Source organism: Schistocerca gregaria, chromosome 1 (genome assembly GCF_023897955.1).
Source record: "Schistocerca gregaria isolate iqSchGreg1 chromosome 1, iqSchGreg1.2, whole genome shotgun sequence".
NCBI lineage: Eukaryota > Metazoa > Arthropoda > Insecta > Orthoptera > Acrididae > Schistocerca > Schistocerca gregaria.
The window spans coordinates 11777996-11790647 of record NC_064920.1 but is presented as its reverse complement, the minus strand read 5'-3'; the positions used below and the strand labels follow the sequence as shown (position 1 = coordinate 11790647).

The following is a 12652-nucleotide window of genomic DNA, read 5'->3' as shown; positions in this document are numbered from 1 at the left end:
TATTACTGCATAGTACGTTGTTTCAAGTCAGGCGGCACCACTTTCTGATTTCATGGGAACGTATCTAAAACGAAAATCGCATTGTAAAAGGCACACATTCTGACAATGAATCCAGTTCACTAAACCAATTGGCGTTCAAGAAAGCACGAAGCTTGAAGAATTCATTGTGACCTTGCAAGAATTACGATAGTTTAGTAAAGGTTTTCGAGGTCACTGTCAATCTTACATGTGCTTTCGATGTTTTTTTCCTGACACCATTTGCCGTTTCGGTTCAAAGTGCCCCTGTCCATGTACAGATGTAATTCATTGACCGGTAGCGTAATTCCAGTTTTAATGGAAAATCTTTCTACGTTAAAACTGTCCTGGACTTGTGCATTGCTTTCCCCAGGCAGTTTTTCCAATTCTCCACAATGAGGTTGCGAAAGTGCTGCAATATTTCTATCGACACATCTGTCTCCTGCCTTTCGTCACGAAAGTAATTGACGATTCAGTGCGAAACTCTGTGAAATTGTTTGCATCTGTTCGTATGCCGATGCCAACAATTTGTACCGGATAAAAATTGTTATGCTTTAGTGCCCAAAAATAATTAAGTAATAATGGAAATTTATTTTGTCATCTGTGTTGTTAAAAAATGTGAAATATAAAACGAAGCGGTACGCAATGCGATTGCACTGCCGTTTAAATGCAGCGCGTTCGCATCCCCCCCCCCCTTTCATTTCAGACAGCGTGTCTTAGCAGCGCGGGAAAACGTGGGCCGCTCCTCACTTAACGGAGGCACGTGATGTTAGCGCCCGACTATCGAGAAATGTACATTTTCGTCCTTTCTTTCTTCAAAGTTCCTGATAGCTATTCCGTAGATGTAGAGTTATCTGTATTTAATTTGAATAGTTCTGCAAAATCTAGCGAAGAAAACACTAGTAACCGGAAAATTTTAATGTTATAAAAAAAATTATTTTCCAGCTTGCGAAAAGAAAAGTTCGTTCGTGATTCTGAATAACTCCACAAGAGTTCACAGAAAACCTTAATTACATTTTTGCGCAGGTAATACTGCTGTCAACCGGTGTAATTTTCGTGTACTTTTTACGTTGTATTACAACAAATTTAATTTGATATTCTTTGCTGCAATTAAGTACTCGATTTGAAAATAGCTGTGTCCGTTACATACTGGGATTTTATGGCATTTAGCAAGGCACACTTTGTTCCACAGAGGAGTTCAGGTGGGTCATAAATTCAAGCATCTTTCGCACCTTCATACGTTCGTTGTCGAGGTTGGAAAACAAGGATGGGGTAAAATCGTGTTTGCTCAGAGGAGGTAAAAGAAAAGCTGTCTCGCGCAGTTAAATGAATTAATTTACGTCAGCTCAAAAGGCACAAACATGTTGGAGCACTTGTCATCAGTAGACGGAAGTCATCTCGCCGATAAGAGGGTGGGTGGTACCATCATGGTGCGCACTTACGGCGTTAACAGCTGCCGGAGAGACTCGGGATCAGATTGATGGATGGATGGAGAGAGATTGGGGGGGGGGGGGAGGGGGGGGGCGTGTTCTTACTCTCGGAGCAAACCAGAGCTGAATAATGTGCATTGTTTCCGGTTTCGGCTTTTACCTTTTCCACTGTGAGGCGGTTGTGTGTATGTGCTGTTAAATGCTACACAAGAACAACGAAGTTCGATTCAGGTGCGAACACCGACTGAACGGGCCTAAAATATGCCCCCACATTAACAACTTTTAGTTAAGGTGTTATAACTGATCACAACCAAATCCAGGTCGTATTAATGATTTTATCCTGCTCCGCAAGGCACGACCTCAATAAATGTCATTTATCTGGCGCCGGCTTTTTGAAACCAATGTGGCTGGTCTAACTCACAGTTAACAAATGTTGAAAAGAAATCTTTGTGAAAATAGTTTCAGGTATTTTTGGATGAGCAACGCTCGATAACGGCAAACTATGGTTTGTTAAAATTCTGTACATGGCGGGAGCAGCAACTTTAGAATGAAATCTTCTTGTAGAAGTAGTAAACAGCAATATCAGTTGCAAAATAGGTTTATTAAAACTCTTTTACCATGGTTATAAAAACTTCTTCAGAAGGAAATAGTGATAACTGGATTACATGTTATAGCAGAGGTATGTTAAAATAAAGCGGAAAGGAGTCAGTCAAATACAGAATTTCACCTTCGTAATAAATTAAAACATGTGCAACATTGTTGTCATTTGGTATTTCCTCACCAATGTACAGTTGCTAGTGCATACTTCCTCGTTTTCAAAAATTCCTAACTTTGTTCAGTCAGATTTCAATGTTGAAATTTTTACAGTAAATTGCTACTGTGCAAAAATCATATTTTTATATTCAGTTCCACCTGAGATAACTAACCCCACTGTACAAAAAATGAAAATTTTCAAATTTCAAAAAGTCATAAAAATTAAGGAAACATTTCTAGGTGTACTTCCTCTAAATGAGGCTAGTAGTGTATGATATGTAACTATAGGAAAAATAGATTCTCATAAATCACTCTTTTTTTGCCTAAAAAAGCAAATTTTTGAAAATTTGGATACCAGGCTTTGGAGGTTATTTCGACTTTTTTTTAAATTTAGGGTAATTAGTGTAATAGACAATCATGTCAATTTCAATGCCGTAACTTAACCCAGTGCAGATATATTAAGATTTTCTCTCTTGTGCCCAGACTGAAAAATCTTCGCGCGCTTACAAACGAAAGAAAAGTGTAATTAAAAAAAACTGTTTTGAACTTCTCAATTATAGGGAAATCACATATAAAAAAATAAAAATATTTAAAAATGGTCAAGCAATCAACTTAATTTTTATTGGACTACTTGATTTGACTTGACCCATGGTTTGATAGAGAAAAACGAGTGAAAACATCCTTTAAAATTTTCAACAATGCTTCAGCTGTAGTAGTTTCAGTATTATAAAAACCAAAAAATAATAAATTAATTTGAAAATTCAGTCACGACACATCGGAAGCCATCGAAATATACTCGTGTTGGCAGACGTCGCTAGTTGGAGGCACAGTCATCGAATAGTATTGGGACAATTTTACAAACTATATCAAAGTGTGTAAGACGTAGCCGTTCATCAGTTACGTAGTGCGAATGCCGTTTACGCCGAAACCCAGAGGACAGATCGGAGTTAACCTCAGCAGCTGTCTTTAACAATCCCTTATATTAGGAATTTCCATCTGTGGGACCACTGCAGCACCGTGCGATAACGCAGTGAAGGTAACATTCCCAACAGAGCTACTCCTGCAGACTTCGTGTCTCCCTCCTTACCAATGACTTAAACAGTAAACAGTGCGCACTCATTCCTTTATCAATTGCTTTTTACCTGCAACAGAAAGATATATTATAATTCGACTTTTCAAGGCAGGCAAATCTTAGTAATGCTTTATTCCAGTAAGAAAAGAGATTTCAACGAATGCTATTCACATCTTCATCTTACTTTTGTTTCCTTTGGAAAAGGCCCACTAGAGGAGCCCATTGCCTTGCATACAGAACAGAACAGAACAATATACCGCACTTCTCGTCGTTCAACATCCACTGTTTTTCAAAAGAACGACCGCCGCCACCCGCATGAGAGGTTCGTATGTTCCACTCGCAGTTGAATCGGAGTCACCTGAAGCAGCATCGGCATACATCGTAACAGCGTTACTTTTATTAACTGACGAACGAATTTATCCTAGAAATTCTTGCTGATTTTCTCCAGAAGTCCATCTGTACTGTTCGCAGATTTTTTTGGGTGGTATATATATAATAATGTGTGTGTTCCGTTCATTACATTTCTGCTCGATAAGATTGAGTTGAACGTCCCATGACCTTCCTTACACTGTTCATTCTTTTCATAATTTCTACCTCTGATTTTCCCTGCTACTCGCCCTTCTGCAGGTCCGGGGGCTAGAATAGGCCAGAGGTATTCCTGCCTGACGTAAGAGGCAACTAAAAGGAGTCTCCCACTTGTCGGCCCTATGAGTTCAGGTCCCATTCTATGGTTTGACCTGCCACTTTAAAAATTATACAGAAGTGCGGGCCATATGGGAAAGGACGCCTTACGTGGTGCACGAGTTATCCATAGTGCCCTTAGATTCGATCTCCTGAAGCACTTGTCGTGGCTCCGCATCTCCACCTGCGATTCAACTATTGGAGCGAGGAGTCTTTCCGGGGTATGTCATCTTCTTCCGTTGTCTCCTGTCCTCTTTCGCCTCCGTGACAATACTGGATTCTTCAGCGCCCAATATCCACCGCGGTAGCTAGTCCGTTGTGGTGGGGCCGTCATGTGGTAGCCCCCTGACAACACAGGGATCGCACTGCTGATGCCTGAGCTGTAAACACCCCCTGTATGACAAGGAGTAGATGCCTGTCTTCCTGGGGCATCAGGACTCCTGGCAACAGCCATAATGCCAGTTGGCCTTTGCTGTGGCTGGGTGGCGCCCGTGGAAGAGCCCCTGGTCGGAGTGGGTGGCATCAGGGCGGATGACCCGCAATGAAGTGGACTAAGTCATCTCTTACATGTGTCGTATGGCACCAGAAGTCTCCAAGAAGGGCAAGATCGTATACAATGCTGGCAGATTTGACCCTAAACCATTCCCATTCCTCGCTGTACCGTGAGAGAAACATACAGCTGCAGAAGAGGAGAGCCATATTCCCCTATGTATTTAGTCTGTAGCAGAATGGATGGGGAGTCCTTTCAATCTATGAAGCCTCAATTTTTTTGTTGAACATCTTGAGGATAAGTTTGGTGAAGTGACAGCACAGTCCAATATGAGAAGTGGTGCAGTTTTGATTCAAACAGCATCCCCAGCCCAATCCCGAGTGTTACTCGCTTGTGACCAGTTGGGTGATATTCATGTTTCCGTCACTCCCAATAAAAGCCTCTACATTATCCAGGGGATTATTTTCCATTGCGACTTCCTCTTGCAGTCTGACCACGAGCACCGCGGCAATCAAGAATGGCAGGGTGTTCATTTCACCTGGCGCATTTACAGGGGACCCAAAGACAACAGGGTTGCTACCAGTGCCTTCATCTTGACCTTTGAAGGTGATTCATTGCCTGAAAAGGTCAAGGTGATAGTTTACCGCTGTGATGTTTAACCATATGTACCTCCCCCTACGCGTTGCTTTAAGTGCTGGAAATTCGGGCACATGTCTTCCCGCTGCACTTCCAGCGCCACATGTCGATACTGTGCACGTCCACTGCACCCAGATACTGCACGTGCGCCTTCTGCCACTTGCATCAGCTGTGGAGCGCACCATTCCCCCTGGTCGCCAGACTGCCCAGTACTCTAAAAGGAGCGGAAAATCATGGAGTACAAGACTCTCGACCGGTTGACTTACAGAGGCTAAACGTAAATTTGAAAGTTTACACCGCTTTCGGTTGACGTAGACATATGCTGCAGCTACGTTACCATCGCCGTCCCAAGAGCCAGTGGATCCTCACTCTGTGCCACGAACAGTGGGCCCTCCGGGCCACCAGAATACATCTGCCCCATTGGTGGTAGTGGGCAAATCTTCCTCCGTTGCTCCCAAAAGCACCTGCTTCGGGAGCAAGGCTCTCTCCAAACACAGAGAACATCGGTGTACCCCATCCCCCCCCCCCCCTCTCCTGCTGGAGAAGCAACAGCCTGCTCTGGCTCCTCTCTTGTGGAAGGGGTCCACTAATGCTACGGCGGACACTCGCCAGTGACTCAAGGAGCCAAAAGCTCCTAGACGAAGAGCTTCACGGTCCTCCCTTGTGCCTGAAGCTGCTTCGTAGAAGTCTGTCCAGCTAGCTCCTAAAGAGAAGCGACAGAGCAAGCAAACTACAAAGATGTCTGCTAAGAAACATGACCCTCTGGTGGCCCAAACACCACCACTCCCTATCAGTTCTGCATCTGAGGATGCTGTGGAGACCTGCAGACCTGGATCTCACTCATCCCTCATCCACCATAGAAATGGCTACAAATACTCAGTCGGTGGTAGCAGGCGACCCTGAGGCATAATCGACCTCCTTGCGTGCCTTCCCAGCCTCTCGATAACGTCATTTACACAACCTGGCTGAGCTACGGCAGCTGTTAGGCTTTGCATCTGCATTCTGCATTGCCCTCCACGAAACTTGCTTCCTGGCAATGCAGACCCATGCCCTTTGCGGCTAAAGGGGAATTACAAGAACCGTAGCAACTATAATAGTCAGGTGGAGTTTGTGTCTATGTCCTGAACTCAGTATGCAGTGAACCTGTGCCCCTTCGAACCCCTCTTGAAACTGTGGCTGTCAGGATACGGACGACGCAGGAAACAAGTGTCTGCAACGTATATCATCCTCTTGATGATGCAGTACCCCTGAACACATTGGCTGTACTAATTGATCAAATCCCTAAACCTTTCCTACTTTTGGGAGATTTTAACACTCGCAACCCCCTTGTGGGGTGGCACCGTGCTTACTGACCGAGGCAGATATGTCGAACATCAACTGTCACAACTCGACCTCTGCCTCTGCCTCTTAAATACAGGTGTTTCCACACATTTCAGTGTGGCACGTGGCACATATTCGGCCATTTATCTCTCGGTTTGCAGTCCTGGCCTCCCTCCATCGGTCCACTAGAGAGTACATGACGACCTGTGTGGTAGTGACAACTTCATCTTTCTGTCACTGCACCGGCTTCAGGCCCACGGACGCCTTCCCAGATGGGCTTTAAACAAGGCAGACTGGTACGCTTTCATCTGTGCTGTCACCGTGGACTCTCCCCCACATGGTAACATCGATGTGTTGGTTGAGCAGGTAACTACAACGATCGTTTCTGCGGCAGAAAACGCGATTCCTTTGATTCTTTAGGATGTCCCCAGCGAAAAACAGACCCTTGGTGGGCGCCGGAAGTTGCTGAGGCAATTAAAGAGCGTCTGCGAGCTCTACGGCGGCATAAGCGGCACCCTTCCCTGGAGCACCTCGTAGCCCTTAAAGTGATCTGTGCCCGCATTCGCCAGGTTATCAAAAGACGGAAACGGGGGTGTTGGGAGAGGTACGTGTCAACCATTGGGTGTGATACATCACCTTCCCAAGTCTGGGCAAAGATCAAATGAGTTTTTGGGTACCAGACCCCCAACAGTTGTTCCCGGTGTTAACATCAGTAGCGTGTTATCAACCGACGCAAATGCGGTTGATGAGCACTATGCTAGCGCCTCTGCGTCAGAGAATTATCCCTCAGCTTTTCGCACCCTAAAACGGCGTGTGAAAGGGAAAGTCCTCTCGTTCACTATACGCCACAGTGAAGCCTATAACGCCCTATTTACAGAGTGGCAGCTCCTGATTGGCCTTGCACATTGCCCTGCCGTAGCCCCTGGGCCAGATCGGATCCACAGTCAGATGAGCAAACATCTGGCGCCTGACTACTATCAACATCTCCTCGTCATCTTCAGCCGGCTCTCGTGCGATGTGAAAAACACAGAGGACTCGTGTAGACATACAATTAAAAAATATACACTCCTGGAAATTGAAATAAGAACATCGTGAATTCATTCTCCCAGGAAGGGGAAACTTTATTGACACATTCCTGGGGTCAGATACATCACATGATCACACTGACAGAACCACAGGCACATAGACACAGGCAACAGAGCATGCACAATGTCGGCACTAGTACAGTGTATATCCACCTTTCGTAGCAATGCAGGCTGCTATTCTCCCATGGAGACGATCGGTGAGATGCTGGATGTAGTCCTGTGGAACGGCTTGCCATGCCATTTCCACCTGGCGCCTCAGTTGGACCAGCGTTCGTGCTGGACGTGCAGACCGCGTGAGACGACGCTTCATCCAGTCCCAAACATGCTCAATGGGGGACAGATCCGGAGATCTTGCTGGCCAGGGTGGTTGCCTTACACCTTCTAGAGCACGTTGGGTGGCACGGGATACATGCGGACGTGCATTGTCCTGTTGGACCAGCAAGTTCCCTCGCCGGTCTAGGAATGGTAGAACGATGGGTTCGATGACGGTTTGGATGTACCGTGCACTATTCAGTGTCCCCTCGACGATCACCAGAGGTGTACGGCCAGTGTAGGAGATCGCTCCCCACACCATGATGCCGGGTGTTGGCCCTGTGTGCCTCGGTCGTATGCAGTCCTGATTGTGGCGCTCACCTGCACGGCGCCAAACACGCATACGACCATCATTGGCACCAAGGCAGAAGCGACTCTCATCGCTGAAGACGACACGTCTCCATTCGTCCCTCCATTCACGCCTGTCGCGACACCACTGGAGGCGGGCTGCACGATGTTGGGGCGTGAGCGGAAGACGGCCTAACGATGTGCGGGACCGTAGCCCAGCTTCATAGAGACGGTTGCGAATGGTCCTCGCCGATACCACAGGCGGTGCGGTCCCCTACGGCACTGCGTAGGATCCTACGGTCTTGGCGTGCATCCGTGCGTCGTTGCGGTCCGGTCCCAGGTCGACGGGCACGTGCACCTTCCGCCGACCACTGGCGACAACATCGATGTACTGTGGAGACCTCACGCCCCACGTGTTGAGCAATTCGGCGGTACGTCCACCCGGCCTCCCGCATGCCCACTATACGCCCTCGCTCAAAGTCCGTCAACTGCACATACGGTTCACGTCCACGCTGTCGCGGCATGCTACCAGTGTTAAAGACTGCGATGGAGCTCCGTATGCCACGGCAAACTGGCTGACACTGACGTCGGCGGTGCACAAATGCTGCGCAGCTAGCGCCATTCGACGGCCAACACCGCGGTTCCTGGTGTGTCCGCTGTGCCGTGCGTGTGATCATTGCTTGTACAGCCCTCTCGCAGTGTCCAGAGCAAGTATGGTGGGTCTGACACACCGGTGTCAATGTGTTCTTTTTTCCATTTCCATTTCCAGGAGTGTATATGTACAGCAGAGAATAACAGTAAGTAACGCAACACAATATACGGTTTTAGTGTGGAATGTTGGCTGCTACAATTACTTAACACTGTGCAGGTATCAGTAAGGTAGTTTACATGAAGCTCTGTCACATGCTGTGCTCACATTGTAAACGTTTATGAACATAATTCGTATTATGTCTGTTCGTTCCTGTTTTGGCTATGATAATGCGATGACTATATTTTTCATATCTTACTAACATTTCCATTTTATTAGTAGTCATTAGGCTACTGCTGCATTACGCCTACGTGATCTTGTATTTTGAAACCTTTATTCAGCTGACGAGAAGTCCTATTTCTTCAGAGACTGAACTTCACTAATTCCCTCCACATGTAACTTCACCTTTGCCATTCACGACTTTAAATTATCTAACCTACCCGCGCGATTAAGAAATTTTTACACGTTCCTACCAGCAGAGAACCAGTCCTGTTTTTCCTCCCGACCACATCTTCCTGAGTAGTCTATTCCCGGAAATCCGAATGAGGGCCATTTTTCCTGCGAAATGCTTTATCCGAGAGGATGCTATTATCGTTTAAGGACACAGTAGAGCTGCGGCTGAAGTTTCGCTTTGCTTTCTGACGTTCGCAGTACCAGCACAGCAATGCCGTTTTGGTTGACTTTAACAAGGCCAGATGAGTCAGTCATCATCCAGTGTGTTGGCGCTGCAACTACTGATAAGGTTGGAGGTCTTTCTTCAGGAACCACGGGTTTGTCTCGTCTCTCCAAAGGTAAACCAACATTGTGGTCGCGCGTGCGGTACGGCTACTCACATCGTTAAGACGCAAGTCATCTCCCTCGGCTAAGTCCACGATTCGTGATGGGTTGGGGGAGTGGTGTGGTTGAGATCTGTAGACGAAATCAACATTTCAGACGACATAGTTTGTCATCGGTAAATGTGGTTTGGTAGTCATTATAAAGGAGGTGTGTAAAAATTGTAAGTGCGCATAACCTATAGAGCCATTCCTGGTGAAGCTTGCGCATCATTCGGTTTAAATATTTGTAACCGCATTGATACAAGCGCAGCATCGTAGGAAGACTCCTGGGAGGGTCGAGCATCAATCTGAGAACAGTTATTGCAGGGAACGACTAGATCTGTAGATGACAGGTCTTACTACGGAAGTAATATTGTGACTCTGGTACGTTGTATGTGACTGTTAATAACCGAGCAGAGCTGACAAAAATATTGCTCCTCAGTGTTTCCTGGACTGTGCAAAACAAGAACGACGCGAAGAGCTGCAGGGTCTGAACCAGAATCTTTGTCCGCAACAAAAGTCTCGAAAATGTTGTCAAACCCCAAGGCGGTACTTAAACTTGCTGGTTACAGATCCCTGAGTGTGACGTTCTTAACATTCGGCAGATTAAGTAAATTTCATAGAGAAGTTATTAAAAAATGTTATTTGGAGCCATTCATCCTCCGTTCGTCGGCGAAGTACATAAAAAGGGCCATACTACTTAGGTAGGCTGTGGAACTGATTGCTCCGCGTTTCTGTACCTTTTTTCCTTATCATAGCACCGCCCCCCCCCCCTCTCTCTCTCTCTCTCTCTGCAACCGCGGCTCCTCCCCGACACTGTTGCGTTGGCGGTAGCAGCTAAAGAATTTCTCGCTGATCCTCGGCTTACGCCACGTGGCGTCGCCTGCTCGCAGATCCCGCGCTGCTGTTGCGATAGGGTAGGTGAGCGGCAAGAAGCCTGGGCTGTCTAAACTGATGCCGCGACTCGGTGTGCACAGGTGGCCAAGACGGGCAGCAACTCGGTGACGACGCAGCCGCCGGCGCCGGCGGCGGCGCTGCTGCAGCCGGCCTCGCAGCAGATACAGCAGCAGCAGCAGCTGTCGCCCGGCGGGAGCGCGCCGCCGCCGCCGCCCACGCAGATCAACAAGATCAAGTACCCGGGGCCGCAGCACGTCAAAAAGGAAAAGCGCCAGAGCTCGTCGCGCTTCAACATCAGCAAGGACCGCGAGCTGCAGAAACTGCCCGCCATCAAAGGTACTCTCACATCTGTTACACGTGCAGAATCCGTTTACTGCCACCAGGGTCCCTGGACAGTGCACACCTTCTAGACGTATGTGCCGCAACGTTTACCTGCTTAGTCCGAGTAATGAACGGCTGATGCGCAGTCTCCCCCCCCCCCCGGCCACCATTCCTTCTTGTTGCACAAAGACGTTCGTATGCCCACTAACCCTGAGGTGAGAGCCAATCTAGAATCACTCCAAACTCGCAATAACTTACGCTGGCATTGACACCAGCGACATCAAGAAAATGCCACATAATGCAGTGCGACCATTTCGCATCAGTGTCAGAGATAACCGCCGTCTCTTCACTCTGTAACTCATCCAGTAGTCGATACGACGCGCTACTATTCATGTTGGCAGCACAGCTGAAGACTATAGACTGAGATCAGACACGGTTATCTTGTGTACCTCGAGAGTTGACTCGTAGTAAAGACTAGAGCCACTCTGAACAAATCAGAATACATCAAACCATCCAAAAGCTTAAAATTATCTGCCTCGTATAATCGCAAACGAGAAACGACTCGCAGACAGCGGAGCACACGAGACGCGATGAGCTACTGCGGCAGTGTCAGAGCCGCTTCCGTGTTAGAATCGTTTTCCTTCCTTAAAAATTTTTGGTAATAGTGCAGGTTGTTTGGAGAAGTACACCCTAGATGGCTCCCCGCCTACGCCGTATTCAGCCTCAGTAAAAGCACTAGTGTTCCCTTTCAACTGCAGCCTCCGTAATTAGATCGGTTTGTAAAGTTGGTTGTTGAGCTACCGCGGGAAACGAATATTTTCCGAATGAGATTCGACGACGTAAAAATCCCCAGTTACTTATTCTGTACGGTTTCTGACGGCGTTATGTTGAGGAGAGTGCCACCGTATGAAACTGCTGAACAGTGCGGTGAAATATGTCGCGGTGCACAGGTATACAAATGGGACTTCGAAGCTACTGCAAATCATACTACTTGGTGCTGAAATAAATGAACTAATTAATCGTGTAATAGTTCGCGTGTGGTGCGAACTCATTATATCACAGAACCCACGTTTCACAGCGGAAAAATAATCGTGGAACATAAATGGAAATCAAACAACCGTGGATGCAGGACAGGTAAATGAAAAGAATGTAAGATCAAAGTTAAGGTAATAATTAGCATTTAACTTAAGAGTTGTTGTTGTGGTCTCCAGTCCTGAGACTGGTTTGATGCAGCTCTCCACGCTACTCTATCTTGTGCAAGCTTCATCTCCCAGTACCTACTGCAACCTACATCCTTCTGAATCTGCTTAGGGTATTCATCTCTTGGTCTCCCTCGACGATTTTTACCCTCCACGCTGCCCTCAAATACTAAATTGGTGATCCCTTGATGCCTCAGAACATGTCCTACCAACCGATCCCTTCTTCTGGTCAAGTTGTGCCACAAACTTCTCTTCTCCCCAATCCTATTCAATACTTACTCATTAGTTATGTGATCTACCCATTTAATCTTCAACATTCTTCTGTAGCACCACATTTCGAAAGCTTCTATTCTCTTCTTGTCCCAACTAGTTATTGTGAATGTTTCACTTCCATACATGGCTACACTACATACAAATACTTTCAGAAACGACATCCTGATACATAAATCTATATTCGATGTTAACAAATTTCTCTTCTTCAGAACCGCTTTCCTTGCCATTGCCAGTCTACATTTTATATCCTCTCTACTTCGACCATCATCAGTTATTTTGCTCCCCAAATAGCAAAACTCCTTTACTACTTTGTCTCA

General features: G+C 46.7%; 1 protein-coding gene across 3 annotated transcripts in view; it reads left to right on the top strand.

The window, feature by feature from the left end:
- LOC126325221 (serine/threonine-protein phosphatase 2A 56 kDa regulatory subunit gamma isoform-like) overlaps positions 1-12652 on the top strand; it is a 317252-nt gene that overhangs the window by 89274 nt on the left and 215326 nt on the right. For all 3 annotated transcript variants that reach the window (XM_049995158.1, XM_049995168.1, XM_049995253.1), the window contains one exon: positions 10623-10878. In XM_049995158.1, coding sequence (XP_049851115.1) covers positions 10623-10878 — 256 coding nt within the window. The remainder of the gene's footprint in view (positions 1-10622; positions 10879-12652) is intronic.